At 48.0% G+C, this 16774-nt stretch overlaps 1 protein-coding gene across 1 annotated transcript in view; it reads left to right on the top strand.

Moving 5' to 3' along the window:
* The first annotated feature begins 5882 nt into the window (after nt 1-5882).
* PCOLCE2 (procollagen C-endopeptidase enhancer 2) overlaps nt 5883-16774 on the top strand; it is a 44149-nt gene continuing 33257 nt past the window's right edge. Inside the window, exons 1-2 of the mRNA XM_075937662.2 lie at nt 5883-6184; nt 8194-8302. Of these exons, the coding sequence (XP_075793777.1) occupies nt 6102-6184; nt 8194-8302 (192 nt within the window). The 5' untranslated portion in view covers nt 5883-6101. The remainder of the gene's footprint in view (nt 6185-8193; nt 8303-16774) is intronic.

Below are 16774 nucleotides of genomic sequence, written 5' to 3' on the forward strand. Positions count from 1 at the left end.
ACACTGCAGGCTTTTTGTGCAAGAACACATGTTCTCCGCAAAAACTAGCGGAGTGTCTACACTGCACACATGTTCTTGCGCAAGTACATTTACAGTAAAGCATCAGAAAAGAGGGCTTCTTGCGCAAGAGTTATTCCTCTCCCCACAAGGAATAAGCCCTCTTGCACAAGAGCTCTTGCACAAGAAGGCAGTGTGGGCGGGCAACAGGGGTTTCTTGTGCATGCGCCACGTGCCTGGGGCCAGGCCAGCCCTGAGCACTTGGTGGGCGCAGAGAAATGCCCCCGCGGGCGCCATGGCGCCCGCGGGCACCGTGTTGGGGACCACGGATGTAGCCTATGGGGTTTTTTAATGTCAAATGTTAGATTGTACCTGGTGGAGGATGGCTGCATTTATGTCTTCCTTTCAAAATGCAGACTCTGTCCAGACTGTCTTCAATAACAATAACAGCTAACATTACAATGAAGGGACAGGCACTTTTCCCAGGTTGAGCACTTAACTCTGAGGAAGTGAACTTTTTAGATATGGCTCCCCCTGTATTATGTATTAGGTTATAAATTGAGTCAGCATCTTCTATTTCAGCAGAGAAGCCAAGTTGCAGGAAGGGTCTTGGGTCACAGAGTCCTTGAGGTCTCTCACCTCTCAATCCAAAGGAAGTATTTTAAATGTATATTTTGCAAAGGGTTTGGCCCTCATTGCCCTCTTCACCTGCAGATCACTGTATTTTTTTTCAGCTGACAGTGGCTTTGTTACAGTGTGCTGTAATCCCAGGAGAAAAAGGATATTTTATAGTTAGATTAATTAAAGTTTCTTACAGCATTCCCCTACGCTAGGAAACGCTTGTATTAAAGCAGATTCTCTGAAGGGTCAATTAGACCACAGTGTTCTCTGTTACATAGATGGGCTTATAAATTAAAATAAAGGAAAAAATAAAGGAAAAGTTCTGGAGAAGTATTAGAAATATTGAAGCAATTTACACCAGTGTTAATGGTGACAGTGAGTGAAGTGCAATGTGTAAAACTGGTGTGAAATTAGATTCCAGCACATTGACTCAACTGTGTTGTACAGATATAAGAACAGAATACAACTCACAGCCTCTTGCTCCAGTCTATTATCATTCACTCACTATGTGGGAACTGAAAGTTGTCAACAATCACTTTAGGTTTACTACAAGAAAAGAAAAGTCATGTGATCTCACCTATAAAGATATATAAAATAACAAAAAAAGTCCCCTGTGTCATATGAATAGCACAGAGATTTTTTCCCCTCCTATAGAAAAGATAAAGAGATCAGAATGAGATACAGAATGTTCTCCAGTTGCTATTGCTGCACTGAGATTATGTTACATTGTAGTGGCTTTCTGAGGAGGTAAGTCCTTTGAAAAGTGTTCTGCAGTAATGAAATAGCAACTTTACTGCACTACACTCTACATTTTCTCCTCATTCAAAGTCATTCTGGTTAACACTGTTTCATTATTAGGTTGCTAAACTATTAGGATACGTCTACACTACAGTGTTAATTCGAGTTAACTTAATTCAAAATAGTTAATTCGAATTAAGCTAATTTGAATTAACAAATCTACACACAAAACTGATTTCGAAATAGTGTTTTGCTATTTCGAAATATTGCATCCACACTGAGTGGACCGTGAACTGAACTTAAGGCTGGCCGGAACCAGTGTCGGCAGGGCATCAGATTAGGACTTAGTGTGTGGGGCTGCTGCGTGAGTCTAACTGGGCTCCATGCTTAAAGGGACCCAACCCCTCGGGCCTGGAACAACCTTGGCCCGCCCCCCTGGCTGCTGGGGGGGGGGGAAGAGCTGGGGCCATATGAGGGGCCCAAGAACCAAGGCAACGTCAGGGCTGCACCGTCCCTAGCGGCCAGGGGTAGGAGGGAAGAGCTGGGGTTGGGGGAGCCCTCCCTGGCTGAGAGGGGGGTTGGCAAGCATAGCAAGCAGGAAGTGCAGCCACCTAAGTAGTTATTTATATTTCAAGCTGCCCAACACAAACCTATAGGCCAAGGCATGTACACATCCTTCTCTTTGGCCTCCTTGTTGTGTTTTCCAGATCTCCTATCTCAAGTCTGCCTAGAATACAGCTGGTAACATCCTCTCCCTCACTCACTGAGCTAACCATGTCGATTCCTCCTTTGAATCCCGGCATTGACTTTTGTCTCCCAGCCCTAAACAGCTCAGATCTTGTTCCCTGTTGCATCTCCCATCATCTCCTCCTTCACTCTACCAATGTCAGCATCACCACTCCTTCAATTGCCAAGCCTTCTACGCTGCATCTCACGCCGTGCACCATCCCAGTCCCAGTGGGGCAGGCTCCCACCCCCGCCCATTCATATTACGGATGTGAAAGTGTTCCCATGTACACGGTTAACCGATGAACCTGTGGTCATTAGTTAATCCTCACAGTTACACGCAGCCCTCTGCCCCAGCTGCCTTTGTATCAGAGACGGGAAGGGGAGGCAAGAGCCAGTGCTCATGGGGAGTCATCTTTTAGGCTGGCTCCCAGCATGTACCAGCCCCCACAGAGGCTCCTGGGGAGGTAAAAGCCAGCTCCCATGAGCACTGGTTCCTGGAAAGCCAACTGCCTCCTCCACCAGTGCTGCTGTCTCAGATACAGAGGCAGCAGAGGTGGGGAGGGACGTGTGAGCTGTATTCTAGGCAGTCTTGAGGTAAGAGATCTGGGAAACACAACAGGGAGGCCAAGGAGGAGAACATGTACGTACCTTGGCCTATAGATTTGTGTTTGGCAGCTTTAAGTTCAAATAACTATTACTGTATATTTTTAATTCAGAGGAGAATTTAATGCTGGCAAAAAGTAGTAGATTGATACCAGTGGAGGTCAGGGTCCTTAGCCTGTTTGGACCATACATACCACAGGCAGCATCTCTTTATCTATACATTACTGCTCCCACTCCTCCAACACACACACTCCTCCCTTGGTCCTATTAGAGCATAGGGGCTATGTCTACACTGGCCCCTTTTCCGGAAGGGGCATGTTAATTTCAGCCACCGTAGTAGGGAAATGCGCGGGGGATTTAAATATCCCCCACGGCATTTAAATAAAAATGTCCGCCGCTTTTTTCCGGCTTTTAGAAAAGCCGGAAAAGAGCGTCTACACTGGCCCCGATCCTCCGGAAAAAGCGCCCTTTTCCAGAGGATCTTATTCCTACTTCAAAGTACTTTGAAGTAGTACTTTGAAGTAGGAATAAGATCCTCCGGAAAAGGGCGCTTTTTCCGGAGGATCGGGGCCAGCGTAGACGCTCTTTTCCGGCTTTTCTAAAAGCTGGAAAAAAGCGGCGGACATTTTTATTTAAATGCCGTGGGGGATATTTAAATCCCCCGCGCATTTCCCTACTACGATGGCTGAAATTAACATGCCCCTTCCGGAAAAGGGGCCAGTGTAGACGAGCCCAGGGTGTGTCTAGACGACATGGCTCCGTCGATGGAGCCATGTAGATGAGTTTACTAGACAAAGCAAAATGAAGCGGCGATTTAAATAATCGCCACTTCATTTACATCAAGATGGCCACCACGCTGTGCCGATCAGCTGATTGTCGGCACAGCGCAGTAGTCTAGATGGGGATCAGCCGACCCCAGAACCTTTTGTCATCAGATCCTTTGTGCCTGATGAAATATTAGTCTAGACACACCCATGGTGTTTAACTGGTTAACTGACTAAACAGGATTTTGCATCCCTAGTTCAAATAAAGTTCTAGGTTCTTGCCCAGGCAATTCATTTTACTCTTGTCCATGTGTTCATTTAGTGTCCTGTCTGGCTGAGGTTTTTTTTTAAATCCATGTACTTTAAGAATATTGACTTTAAAAGAAGATTAAAATATTGGTTGCAATAATTGTTCTGAATAAAATGTGTGTTTTTAAACTAGGGATGCCAACGAGTAGTTGACTATACAGTTAACTGAGAAGCCTAGGCTTCTCCGTTAATCTTGTTGACTACTCGCATTTCTCCCCCCTTGCCAGCTCTGCTAGAGGCAGTAAGGAGGGGGGAATCAGGAGCCTGTGCTGGGGGGAGCTGGCTTAAAAACTGGTTCCCCACAACACCAACTCCGTGTTGCTGCCTGCTCCCTGCTGCTGTCTCCATCAGAGGCAGTGGGGTGGAGGGAGAAGAGGAGGCTGCTGTGAAGCAGGCTCTGTCCGCAGTGAGCCTGGGCCTGCTGCAGGCAAAGGCTTCTTCCTGGCAGCAGCCCCTGTCCACGGGGTGGTCCCTGCTCCCTGCGGACAGATTCTGGAGCAGGCGCCCCACGGACAGAGGCTGCTCCATGAAGGCAGAATGGTCTTTGTCCATGGAAACTCAGACCCCATATGGCCAGTGGGTGCTGCTGGGAAGCAGCCTCTGCCCCTGGCGGGTCCAGGCAGCCTCCCCCACCTCTGCAGCAGCCTCTGTCCAAAGGGAGCTCGGACCCGCACAGACAGGGGCTTCTGATACCCTGCGCTGCTGCCTCTGTATCAGAGGCAGCAGCACGGAGTGGCAGGGGGCTCTCCAGGAGTGGGTCAGGAGAACATGGGCTGCTGCCCCTGCTCCAGGGACTACTGAACAGTCATGTAACTGATAAGATTTCATACAATTACTCAACTATTCAATTACTTGCTATCTAACATCCCTATTTTTAACTACTACTTGGTTCTTGGTAAACTTAAAAAAATTAGGTACAATAATATTAAGATTTCATTTTTCCACTACTGTTCTCCGTTAATTAAGTTAGGCTCCAGCTTTACAAATACTTACAAATGTGCTTAACTTTACTAGATGAGTAGTCCCCACAGGTCCTTAAAGAGTATCCTTGTTATAGTCGGATCTTCAATGCTACCTTATTCTGATGAGTCAATATTTACTACTGGCAAACAAAATGACGTTTTTAATTTACTTTAGAATGTTAAAGAATAATTTTTAAAAGCACGACTAGTATTTTACAAATATTGACAAAGCTGTACTTAATTGTAGAGATGACGACAGTGAGCTTATTTGTGTTCCTATAAACAAAATTGATGTGGTGTGCCATATTATGAAATGCAAAGCTCTGCATTATAAACATGGTGTAATTATTTCTTTCTCTGAGATAATGAGTAGGGTTTGAAAATGATAATGTAAATTAATTCAGACTTTTTGTGCATGTTCAGTGCAGTCTGCACGGTATTATTCTCAGAATTAGGCAGAGCACAAACTCAATTTCTGTTGAGGACGACTTTAAGGTTGATCACTAGTTCCCCAGGCCCCACATAATTGAACATGACAATTTACAAATGATATGTGCAATCCGATAGCTGAACTTGCATACGCATTCCTCCTTCACTAGTAGAAATCAATTCCCCCTTTGCCGCTGCCTATTTATTTAAAGGGGAAAAAAGTTCTTGTTACATAATCCATCCTTCGCAAACGCTGTGATCGAAAGATTTTTCTTCCCCGTCCTGCGATCAGACATGTTAAAGTTTCTTGTGAGAAAAGAGCCGCTGTCCCTGAAATGAAGAAGCTGTCCCGGCTGTTCCTTGGGACAGGGAGGAATCACAGAAGAGACCTCAGCAGGTCACCGAGTCCAGCTAAATTAGTTTCCCTGCTACTAATAAACCCCCCCAGTAACCGGACTAGCGGCTAAACACACACTCCCCACCCGCGCGGAATGTTTACAGGCGCCTGTTGTTTACAGCCTCTGTGCTTTGTGTTGCCCGGACCGGCCTTCGCACTGGACCCAGGCAGCAGAGGTCTGTGGTGACCTCCGCTTTTGACACCCCGCGGCCACCTCCCTGCCCACGCCTCCCCCAGCCCGCGGTGGAGCCGCGGGACCCCGCAGGCAGACGCAGCCGGCTGCAGGGCGCTGAGCGGCAGGCTTCTGCCCTCGGGCGGTGCGGGGAGTTTTCCAAGCCCGGACGAGGGGGGGAGGGAGGAGAGTCCCGGCTGGGGAAGCCTCTTCCCTCCGCCCCTCGCCAGGCAGAACAACCGGGATATTCACGCGGAGCGGCGCGATGCCAGGGAAACTCCTCCAGGGGGACCGCGCGGAGCGGCTGCCGAGCCTGCCACCTGCCTTTAAAAGCCCCGCCAGCAGCCAGCGCTCCGCACAGGCGAGCCGGGCCGCCCGCGATGAGGCCAGCCGCGTGCTCCTGGGGCCTGGCGCTCCTGCTGGCCGCCGCTCCACTCTCCCTCCAGCAGCCGCCGCCGCAGAGGTAACGGGCCAGGGCTGGGGCGCCGCGCTCCGGGAGGGAGCGCCCGCTGCTGCTTCGCCACGTGGGGCGCGCGGGGCTCGGCCAGCCTCTGCCCGTCTCTCGTGCGCCTGCCCCTGGCCGCGGGGTCCGAGCCCTGCGGGCGCACGAGGGGGCGCTGAGGCAGCGGCTCTTGCTTCTGCCCACGCTGGCGCCTTCCCCGCCAGCCTTTCGGCGGCTGCGCCTGGTGCCGCGCCGGGGTCGGCGAGCAGCAGTCCCCTACCCGCTCTGACAAGGCTCCCCGCCTGCAGCGTTGCTTTGCGCTGCCCAGCAGAGCGGGGGGCGGCTGGACTTTCTGGCTGTGGTCAGGGCCACTCAGTGTCTCCTAAGGGAGGGGAGGGAGACCCTCTGCTCCGCACTTGCCGCTCCCCCCCGGCTGGAGGAGAGAAGGCTGCCTGCAGAGGTTCTCTCTCGGCACGTGTTCGGTTGGTTCTGGGAGGAGACGATCCTGTGCCAGAGGGAAGAGTGAGAAGGGCGAGAATCTAGGGCACTAATTCCCATCTAATCCCAGTCTGGTGTTGATACAGTAAAAATCATGCAACCACACGAATGATTGAAAGGCCCATTGCAACAGCTTAATGTGGCGAATTAGTAAATGACTGGACAGGAGCAGGAAAAAAAGCAGGTAACCTGCATCACAAGATATCCTTTTGTTCATGTGTACCCTCTCCTGCCATGGCACCCAGGATCCGAGCAGGCAATTCCTGCTGTCGGATTAATGCCTCTTGAACTTAGCCACTGTAATTAGATTCTACTTGATCTATATATTCTGCAGTCTATAGAATCCCATTTTGAGGAGACCCCATCAATTCAGCACGTTGCTGTTAAATGCCTTCTGATGAGGGGGGCATTAAGATTAGCATTATTTATGCAAATTACGAAATGTGACGAGTAGCCTGGGTCTCTTCTGTTCTATTTGCTTGTAATAAAAAAGAAATAAGGAGCGCAGAGATTTTTTTACCCTTTTCTCGTAACATATGTGAGCATTTGTTGGTATTGTACAAAAAAAGGCCTAAGCATCTGTTTCTTGAATTTAATTTTTTTTAAAAGATTCTGGTTATACTTTAAAAAGGATTTTTTTTTAATTTTGCGGGATTGTGGAATTAAAAACAAACATTCTGTAATATGATTTCTTGGATGAATATATTTCAGCACTGGATTCATAGAAAGAAAATCAACATCCACCACCTTGGCTGCTTGCCAAATTCTTGTTTTTTAATACTGATTTTGCATTTCTACATGTCACCTGTCAGTGATTTCAAAGAGTTTTATACCATGGCAAAGTAGTTGAGTATAAAGGATGTGCTTACCTGAAGCATGTACTTTGCTGAACCATGACCTAATTACCCCTCAATGTCATTAGGCAAAATTAGGACCTACAATTCTCACCAGTGCAGCTCTAAAATGGATGTTGTGGTGCAGACAAAAGTTGCATTGACAGTGAATTATGGGCCCTAGTATTCCCAATATAGACAAAAAAAAATCTGAGATATCATAGAATTCTAAAGCATGCTAAATTGTCATTCTAATAGAGTCAGAAAAATATGAGGATGGGGAACACAAGCTTATATTTTCTAATGATTTATTTACTGGAAAAGTTTATTTTTTAAGAAATATATATATATATTTGTTATGGTATTTGCCCTTCCTATTTTGTTTATTATGAATAGGGAAAAGTTTTTACTCAAATTGCAAATACAGTATAGCAGCATGCAGAACTATATATAAAATGGTTAAGGGTTGAGCTGTCAATTCTAGCCACATTTCAGTTTGTGCATTAAAAGTTATACTGCAAGTTAAAGTCTGCTATCGTTATTCAAACATTTATTTAAAGTTGCTGTTCCTTTTTTGTATCAACATTTTAGCTAACATCCCCACCACACAGATTAACGATCTTTCCATCCTCAGTATTATAGAAAGTGTTGACGGAATGTATTTCCAAACTAAGCATTTTCTTTGTTTGGTATTCACAGGCCTGCTTTTACATGTGGAGGAAGTCTGTCTGGAGAGTCAGGGTTTATTGGGAGTGAAGGATTCCCTGGAGTTTACCCTCCAAATAGCAAATGTACTTGGAAAATAACAGTAAGATTCTTTAATATCACAAAACCACTTCTGAAAAGAATGAAGAGCTACCTGTTTTATAATGTCAACCTTTTCTTATTAGAAAAAACCAACAAATGGTCTGGTAGCACTTTATAGACTAACAAAACATGTAGATTGTATGATGAGCTTTTGTGGGCACAGCCCACTTCTTCAGAATACCGGAGTTATGAGTTTAAGATGCGCAGACCCAAAATAAATAGGGGAAGGGGAGGGGGGAAAAAAGGAAGAGGGGTAGGGGACAGGGAGCTAGAGGGAATCAGTAAGTATCTGAAGATTGGGTAGTTATCTGCTTCGTTTTAACTACCCAATCTTCAGATTCTTACTGATTCCCTCTAGCTCCCTGTCTCCCACCCTCCTCCTTTTCCCCCCTCCCCTTTCCCTCTCCTATTTATTTTGGGTCTGCGCATCTTAAACTCATAACTCTGGTCATCTGAAGAAGTGGGCTGTGCCCACGAAAGCTCATCATACCATCTACATGTTTTGTTAATCTATAAAGTGCTACTAGACCATTTGTTGTATTTTTCTGTACAGATTAACTTGGCTAACCCCTGAAGCTTCTTTCCTATTAGGTGACAGATGCCTCTGATAAGAGTTGTTGAACTTACAGTTTTTCAGCTGTCTGAAACACTTGTCAGGTTACATTAAAGTAATAAATAGTGGCTGACACTTGCAAAATACAAGTCTAACCATGCTCAAATGAGATCAAGACTCCCAATTAACTTCAATAAGAGCAGGTTTTTAAACCAAAACTGATGAAAGCAAATTTTAATGTAGTGCTCATTACAGTTATCATAAGTGTTAGAGCACTGGTTCTCAATCCTTCCAGATTACTGTACCCTTTCAGGAGCCTGATTTGTTTTGTGAACTCTCAAATTTCTCCTCACACTATTTTCTTACAAAATCAAGTACAAAAATACAAGTGTCGCAGCACACTATTACTGAAAAATTACATATTTTCTCAGTTTACCACGTAATTACAAAATAAATCAATTGAAAAAATTGTACTTGCATTTAGTTAGTGTGTGTGTGTGTACACACACACACACACACACACACACACACACAGAGTGTATATAAAGCAGTATAAACAAGTGATTGTGTGAAATTTTAAATTGTACTGATTTTGCTAGTGGTCTTTATGTAGCCTTGATGTAAAATTAGGCAAATATCTAGATGTGCCGGAAGATCTCTCTATACTCCCATGGTTACGAGTAACCATGGTTACATGTAACCATGGTTGAGAATCCATGGGTAATACCTTTTCTACACTTACCTGCACCATCAGTCTACTTCAGCTATGCAAATAGAGTAGCTGAAGTCGACATACTCACTACGGAGTCTTGCGTGTGGTAAGGTTGATGCTGGCTACTCTTCTCTCCTTGATAAGAGTACTAGCATCAACAGGAGCACTCTGACATTGATCAATAGCATCTACAGCAGGCACAGTAAATCAACAGCTGGTGGATCAGTTGCTTCAGCATAGATCCACAGCAAAGTGCAGACAAAGGCTTGAGTGTACAGTCAGACCTGTTCTATTGTCATTTGAGGTGCACAGGTTATATGAGAAAATACAATTTGTTGTTAATGTGTGATAGGCAAATTTGAAAAAAAAAGAGATGAGGAAAAAGGGTTTTGGGGTGGTTGTGTGGTTTTGTTTTGTTTTTTTTTAGTATCTACCCTTAATTTTCTTACCTTCCTTTTCCCTCTGGTCCCTTCCTCCCTTCCCTGTGCTACAATAATATAGGAACAAAGGAGCAGAGAGTGGATTGCTGGTGCTTGTGTGTTCATTTCTGGTGTATAAACAGGGCAGTGTGAGCTTGCATAGCCCTGCAGGGGAGTAAGCTGTCTGGATTGTAGTTCTGGATATACATGAATAAATAATAATTGCACACCAGGTGCTTATCTCTGCCAGAAAGAAGGTGGGAATGGACTGTGTGCACTGTCCCACCAAATACACCACCTAGTGGAGTTCAGAGGATTAATAGACATAAGCCCCTTGAATAAGGTATACATGCCATAGTAAGAGAGAAGCTGGGGAGAAAGTGACTTTTAGCTACAAGCCCTGCTCTGAACTTGTTCTGAGGAGTTGCAGTTTCTTTGCTGCCCCAGACTTAGGACCACACCCATAGGCTCAGTCTAGTCCAAAGTAAATAAAACTGAGTCATGCTGGCTTTTGCTCCATTAAAAAGACAGTAAAAAAAGTAATGTTTGGAAAATTGGGTAAGAAACATTAGCCGGTTTGAAAACGTGTTAATTTTCCAGCTTTTAAGATGTTGTTGTTATAGCGGAGAACAAAGAATGAGATACTGGGATAAGGGAGTCAGATGCTGTGAGTTCTGCTGCTGGACTAGTTGTACAACTGAACTGCTAGGTATTTTTAAAATGCATATGCTGCTCCATAACTTGTATTTGAGTTAAGCATCATGCTGCAGATGTTGTGTTCCAAATGGATTAATAGCTGGTTTAAAAATATTTATTACAAAATATTGACAAATTTCTTAAGATGATGAAGGGTCAAGTCCCTCAGCCTTTATTCATAAGTTGTCCCTATCTTTTGATTGCAGCTACACATGTGAGTAAGGGTATTCCTGTAACTATGGATGAAATCAGGATCTGTGCCTAAAAACCAAGACTGCATACGCTCATTAAAGTTCCATAATTTACAAAAACACCCTTAAATGCCTGCTAAAACGAGCAGTATGGAATCATTTTTCAGATCCATAGAAGTTAGGGTAGGGAGTAAAAAAAAATCTAATTCTATCTATGAAACTAAAATAAGGAAAGCAGAATTGTCACATGGCTTTAAGGCTAAGGCAGGGCTGGGCAAGATACCTCTTGCAGGCCAAACTGCTAGATATGGCAGGCAGATGCCCCTCCTGTAACACTCAGGCACACAGCAGCTGCTGTTTTAAATGCAGGGCTGCTCCTTGTGACTCTCTACTCCAGAGGGAGGGGGAGGCTTCAAGTCATCTCCCTGACCCCAGCCCAATCGTCAGCTCCTATTGGCCAGAAACAGCCAGCCAATGGGAGCTGAGATATTGGCTTGGAGGATGGGGTGGTTCCAGCCTCTTCCCCCCTCCCAGAGTTGAGAGCCACATGGAGGGAGCAGGTTGCATTTTCAATGCTCTAGAGCTGCAACAGACAGGGAATCCAGCCTGCTTTGGGGGTGCTACAGGTAAGCACCTCCCAGCCAGAGCCTGCCTCTGTCATCCCTACCCCTCCTGCATCCCAACTTCCTCCCCCAAGTCACCTTCCAAACCCTATGCATCCACTCTGCTGTTGTACTTAAAAGTATTGCATGGGATCTTTTCAGGGGGAAAAGGCAAAATGCCACATTTATTGGTAATACACACATAAATGAGTCAATACTTATCATATGCATATGATATAGTGCACGCACACCCCCTCCCCCCCGTCTTGTTGTTGTTACCAATAGTTGCTCCCCCTAACTGCACTGGCCAGGTGAGTTAGGTGGGGGAGGGTTGGAGCCAGGCTTCTGCCAGTCTGGATCGATGCTCCCATGTTGACAAGACGAAAACCCGGATTCCCTCTGCAAGATGCCTTAGATCTGTGGTCAGCAACCCGTCGATCGCGATCGACTGGTCGATTGAGAGGCCTAGACCAGTCGATCGCCAGGGCGTTCAGGCACTCCCACCCCCCATTTTCCTCCCACCCCCGAGAAGCCCCACTACCTACCTCTAGTGTAGTGCTGGACGGAAGTGTAGTGGATGGACGGAAGTCCTGGGTGAAGTCCGCATCACTTCCGGGGGCTCTGGAAGTCTGCAGCTGCTTCCCTCCCACAGCTCTGTCACTTGCTGGGGGAAGGGGTGTCAGAAGAGGAGTCCGGCGGCTTCCCTGGGAGAAGTGAGTTGAGCGCAGGGATTTCCCTGCGCCGCGGAGTGGGGGTTGGCCCCGGGGTTTGGCCTGGGGAGGCTCCCGCGGGGGTTTGTCTGCGTGGCGGGAGGGGGGTTTGGCCTCGGGGAAGGCGCCCGCGGGGGTTTGGCCCTGCTGCGGGAGAGGAGGCTTGGCCCGGAGCAGGCACCTGCGGGGCTTGGCCGCGCTGCGGAAGGGGAGGGAGATGGCTGGCTTGGCCAGGCCATGCCGCGGGAGGGGGGGGTTGGCTCCAGGGCAGGCGCCCGCGGGGTTGGCTGTGCTGCGGGAGGGGGTTGGGTGCGCCGTGCTGTGGGAGAGGGGGTTTGGCTCCAGGGCAAGAATGCGTGGGATTTCCCTGTGTAGCGGGGGGAGGGGGAGAGCGGGAGTCGGGCCAGGAGGAGGCACATGCTGGCTTCCCTCTGGGGGGGGGAAGGGAATCCTGGAAGGAGGCCCATGGAGGGGACTCTCTGCTGCCACTGGCATCCCGTCCCCTGTCCGCACTTCCTGCTCCCCAGACCCCACTCCCCTGTCCCTAGCGACAGAACTCTGTCCCCATTCCTGACCCCAACCTCTGTCCCCACTGGCACCCTGTCCCCAGCTGCAGAACCCTGTCCTCTGCCCTCCCAGCACCCTGTTCCCTCTCCCCTGCCCCCAGCCGCACAACTCTGTCCCCACAAAATATATATCACAATTTTAAAATAAACTTTTCATCCGAGTAAAAAATAGGACTATGTAGCACTTGAAAGACTAACAAGATGGTCTATTAGGTGATGAGCTTTCGTGGGCCAGACCCACTTCCTCAGATCAAATAGTGGAAGAAAATTGGCACAACTAAAGGATACAATCAAAAAAATAAAAATAAATAAATAAAAAATATGGTTGTGCCAATTTTCTTCCACTATTTGATCTGAGGAAGTGGGTCTGGCCCACGAAAGCTCATCACCTAATAAACCATCTTGTTAGTCTTTAAAGTGCTACATAGTCCTGTTTTTTGCTTCAGCTACACCAGACTAACACGGCTACATTTCACTGTTTATCAGTGTGTGTAAGTAAGGGCTGGGGATAGCAAGTGATGGACAGGAGGAGAATAGAGAGGACGGGGCTTCAAGGAAGGGACGGGGCGGTAGATCTTCTCCTGTTCTGAGATTTAAAAAGTGATCTTGGGTGTAAAAAGCCTTAGATTTATAGTGTCTTCCTTCTCCTGCAGCTCTACGCCTGTGAGAGTCATCATATGCATATGCAGTTAGACCTCTGTGGCACCTTCTTCTGGGTGGTGTCTTAATGCTGCCACATTCACCTTCAAAGAGGGGGCTTCCAAAAGCAGGCACTTGTTGCTGACTCCCCAGGTGTCCATAGGTCCACTCCTCTTTCAATGAGCCCACTTCACAGGTCCCATTGTGCTTCTCATTTTTCTTGGTTCTGGCTTCCACCCTTCTCCAACCATTCCAAGTGCAGGGAGGTACTTGTCTTTCATGCCTTATCCATTCACACCTGGTTCACTCAACAGGACCATCAATTAAGCAAAAGGGGGTACAAAGTCTACAGGATTTCTATGTAAAAAGACTTAATACAAAGTTTCTGTGTTCTATATGAAAGTATACAAAGTTTCTATATACAGTAAAACTCCAATTGTCCTGCATCCAGTGGTCTGGCACTCCTGATAGTCAGGCCAGGGCCGGCCCAAGCCCTTTTGGCGCCCTGGACCCGGGTGTGCAGCACTGTCCATGGGCTCAGGGCGCATGCGCAGGCCCACCCCCTGGGGTGCACAGCGCATGCGCGTGCCAGCCACTACCGCTGGCGCGCAGCCCGGGGCCCACCCCCAGGGCGCATAGCGCATGCGCGTGCCAGCCACTACCGCTGGCGCGCAGCCCGGGGCCCACCCCCAGGGCGCATAGCGCATGCGCGTGCCAGCCACTACCGCTGGCGCGCAGCCCGGGGCCCACCCCCAGGGCGCATAGCGCATGCGCGTGCCAGCCACTACCGCTGGCGCGCAGCCCGGGGCCCACCCCCAGGGCGCATAGCGCATGCACTGCCCAGCCTGGCCCGGCCAGCACTGCTGGAGCGTGTGCCAGGCCATGCAGGGCTGCGCAGCCGTGGGTGGAAGGGCGCTGCTGCCTGGTGCCGTGGGGATGCAGGCGGGCCAGCACTGTGGGAGCTGGGCGTGTGGCTCCTGATGGCAGCTGTAAGGGATGCCGCACGCTCCTTACAGCTGCCATCAGGTGCCCCCCTCGGTTGGTGCCCAGGGCAGCTGCGCGGCTCACCCATGCCTCTGTCCGGCCCTGAGTCCGGCACCACCTGGAACCTGGAAGTGCTCCCGGCAGCCGTAAAATTGGAGCTGCTCTGCCCCAGACTTCCCCAAGTCAGCCGCTGCTGAAACTATCAGCGGCTGACTCCGAGAAGCCCGGGGCAGAGCACCCCAGCAGCTCTGCCCTAGGCTTCCCCGAGTCAGCCGCTGGTCAGTTTCAGCAGTGGCTGACTTGGGGATGCCTGGGGTAGAGCAGTTGGGGTGCTGCCGGGTTGGTCCCGCAGCACCGCTCCCCCATTCTCCTCCCACCCCAGACCCCTCATAGCCCTCCCTTCCGATAGTCTGGCATATCTGGTAATCCGGCACCCCCTGGGTCCTAAAGGTGCCGGTTTATCGGAAGTTTACTGTATAAGGACTTAATACAACAAAGCTAAAGACTTATTACAATGCTAAATGGACTTGATACAAAGTTAAAATAAAAATGTCAATGAGAAAATTATTAATATCTACACTAGTGTAGGAGGGTATTGCGATTTGGGGCAGGAGATTGGGGTGCCAGGTCTCGGAGGGGGTATGAGTGCAAAAGGGGGACAGGTTTTGGGTATAGTAAGTGGGGGGGGGGAGAGGGAAGGGAGCAGAGGGTTGGTGCTGGGGTGCCAGAGGCTGGCTGTGGCCAGGAGACTTGCAGCCAAACTTGCCTACATGCCTGCATAGCTAAAGCTTGAAGAGCTTAAAATGTTTCCCAGCCAGTCTGCTTGCTTGCCTGGCCATGTGCTTTAGTGAATATCTGAACTGAGGACAGGGGGGACATGGTTCTTCTTGGCTGCCTGTTATTCAAACAGGAAGCTCCCATTGGCTGGTTTCTGGCCAAAACCAGCCAATGGGACTGTGCTGGGTGCAGGGTGGCTCCTAAAACTTCTATTTATCTGCTTAATTTTAAGGCCAAATATTTCAAATTTGGAAACCAACTGAGTTGTCAGAGTTTATAGAGTCATAAATAATACCTGATCCTCCAGGCTTTTAATCTTGTGTCTTTCCTCAATAAAAATAATTTACCAGTTTATTCCAGGGGCAGGCAAAATATAGCTCCCGGGTTGATTCCGGCCTACCAAACATTTGCCAAATAGCCGATCACTGGCTCCTTTGGCTCCACATGGTGCTCAGAGCAGGTGGCTGCTGGGGCCAGCATGTATCTCTGCCACACATACATTCTCTAGGCCCTGTCAGGCCAGATCCAAATGTTTGGTGGGCTGAATCTAGTCCACAGGTTGTATTTTGCTTGCTGCTGGGTCACTGGCTGGGAGCCGCCTGTGGTAAATGTCTCACAGCCAGAACCTACACCTCACACCCCACTTCTTCCCGCATCTCAACCACCAACCACCAGTCAGAACCCCCTCCTGCAGCCCAACTCTCAGCATCCCCAACCCAGGTTACAAGCTCCTCCTGAACCCAAAATCTCTCCCTGCCCCCAGGTCAGAACTGCTCCCGAACCCAAACTCTCTCCCCAAACCCACACTCGCTTCTGCACTTCAGTGCCCTAACCAGATCTCCCTCCTATACCCACACCCCATCCATTAATATCATAGAAAAATACAGCCCTTGACCATCCATTTACCAAATTCATGGAGTGGCTCTCCCATCAAAAATTATTACAAATATTACCCACCCCTGACTTATACCTTTTGAGGATCTGTCCTAAGCAATTCTGGCTGCAGAGAATATATCTTCATGAGCACTAGCTCACCCCGACAGCACGCAACTTGGTATTACAGAGTTCTGTTAGGTATTGTTTTGGGGCTTCTGCAGCCAACTAACTTTCGTCAGGTTATCTTGGCTTGCTGTGGACTAGGCAACTGCCAGCTACCCAGGACTTGCTCAGGACAAAGTCTGTGTATAGTATTAGATTCCATGTAGGAAGTTTTATAAGCTAGTATTATAGCTCTGTGTGCGTGCGCTCAATAAAAAAAAAAAAAACGAGTTATTCAGCAACAGATAAAAGCCAAGACTGAACTTTAAGTCTTAAATACAGTGGTGGTGATTTCTGTCTGCTCTTTTTGTGCACAATAGTACAATTTAAAGTTGATGTGCCAATCTAGACTTTCATCCACAACTCTTAATTTGTTTACATTTGAGGCTTTAAAATACACCCTTAATGACACTTCAGCATAATGTTTGCAGCTGAACAAGTATTTGATAAAACATCTGAACTCTAACCATACAGTATTCTAAAAACAAACCCTCACACAGAGAATTCTTGTGCAGTGAGTAGACAGTGCCCTTTGAAGCTGCATCCAATCTTGTGGTATGGAGTGTGCCTCTCCTCATATTCTGTC

The sequence above is a fragment of the Pelodiscus sinensis genome, chromosome 10, assembly GCF_052426305.1.
Source record: "Pelodiscus sinensis isolate ZL-2025 chromosome 10, ASM5242630v1, whole genome shotgun sequence".
In the NCBI taxonomy this organism is placed as follows: Eukaryota; Metazoa; Chordata; order Testudines; family Trionychidae; genus Pelodiscus; species Pelodiscus sinensis.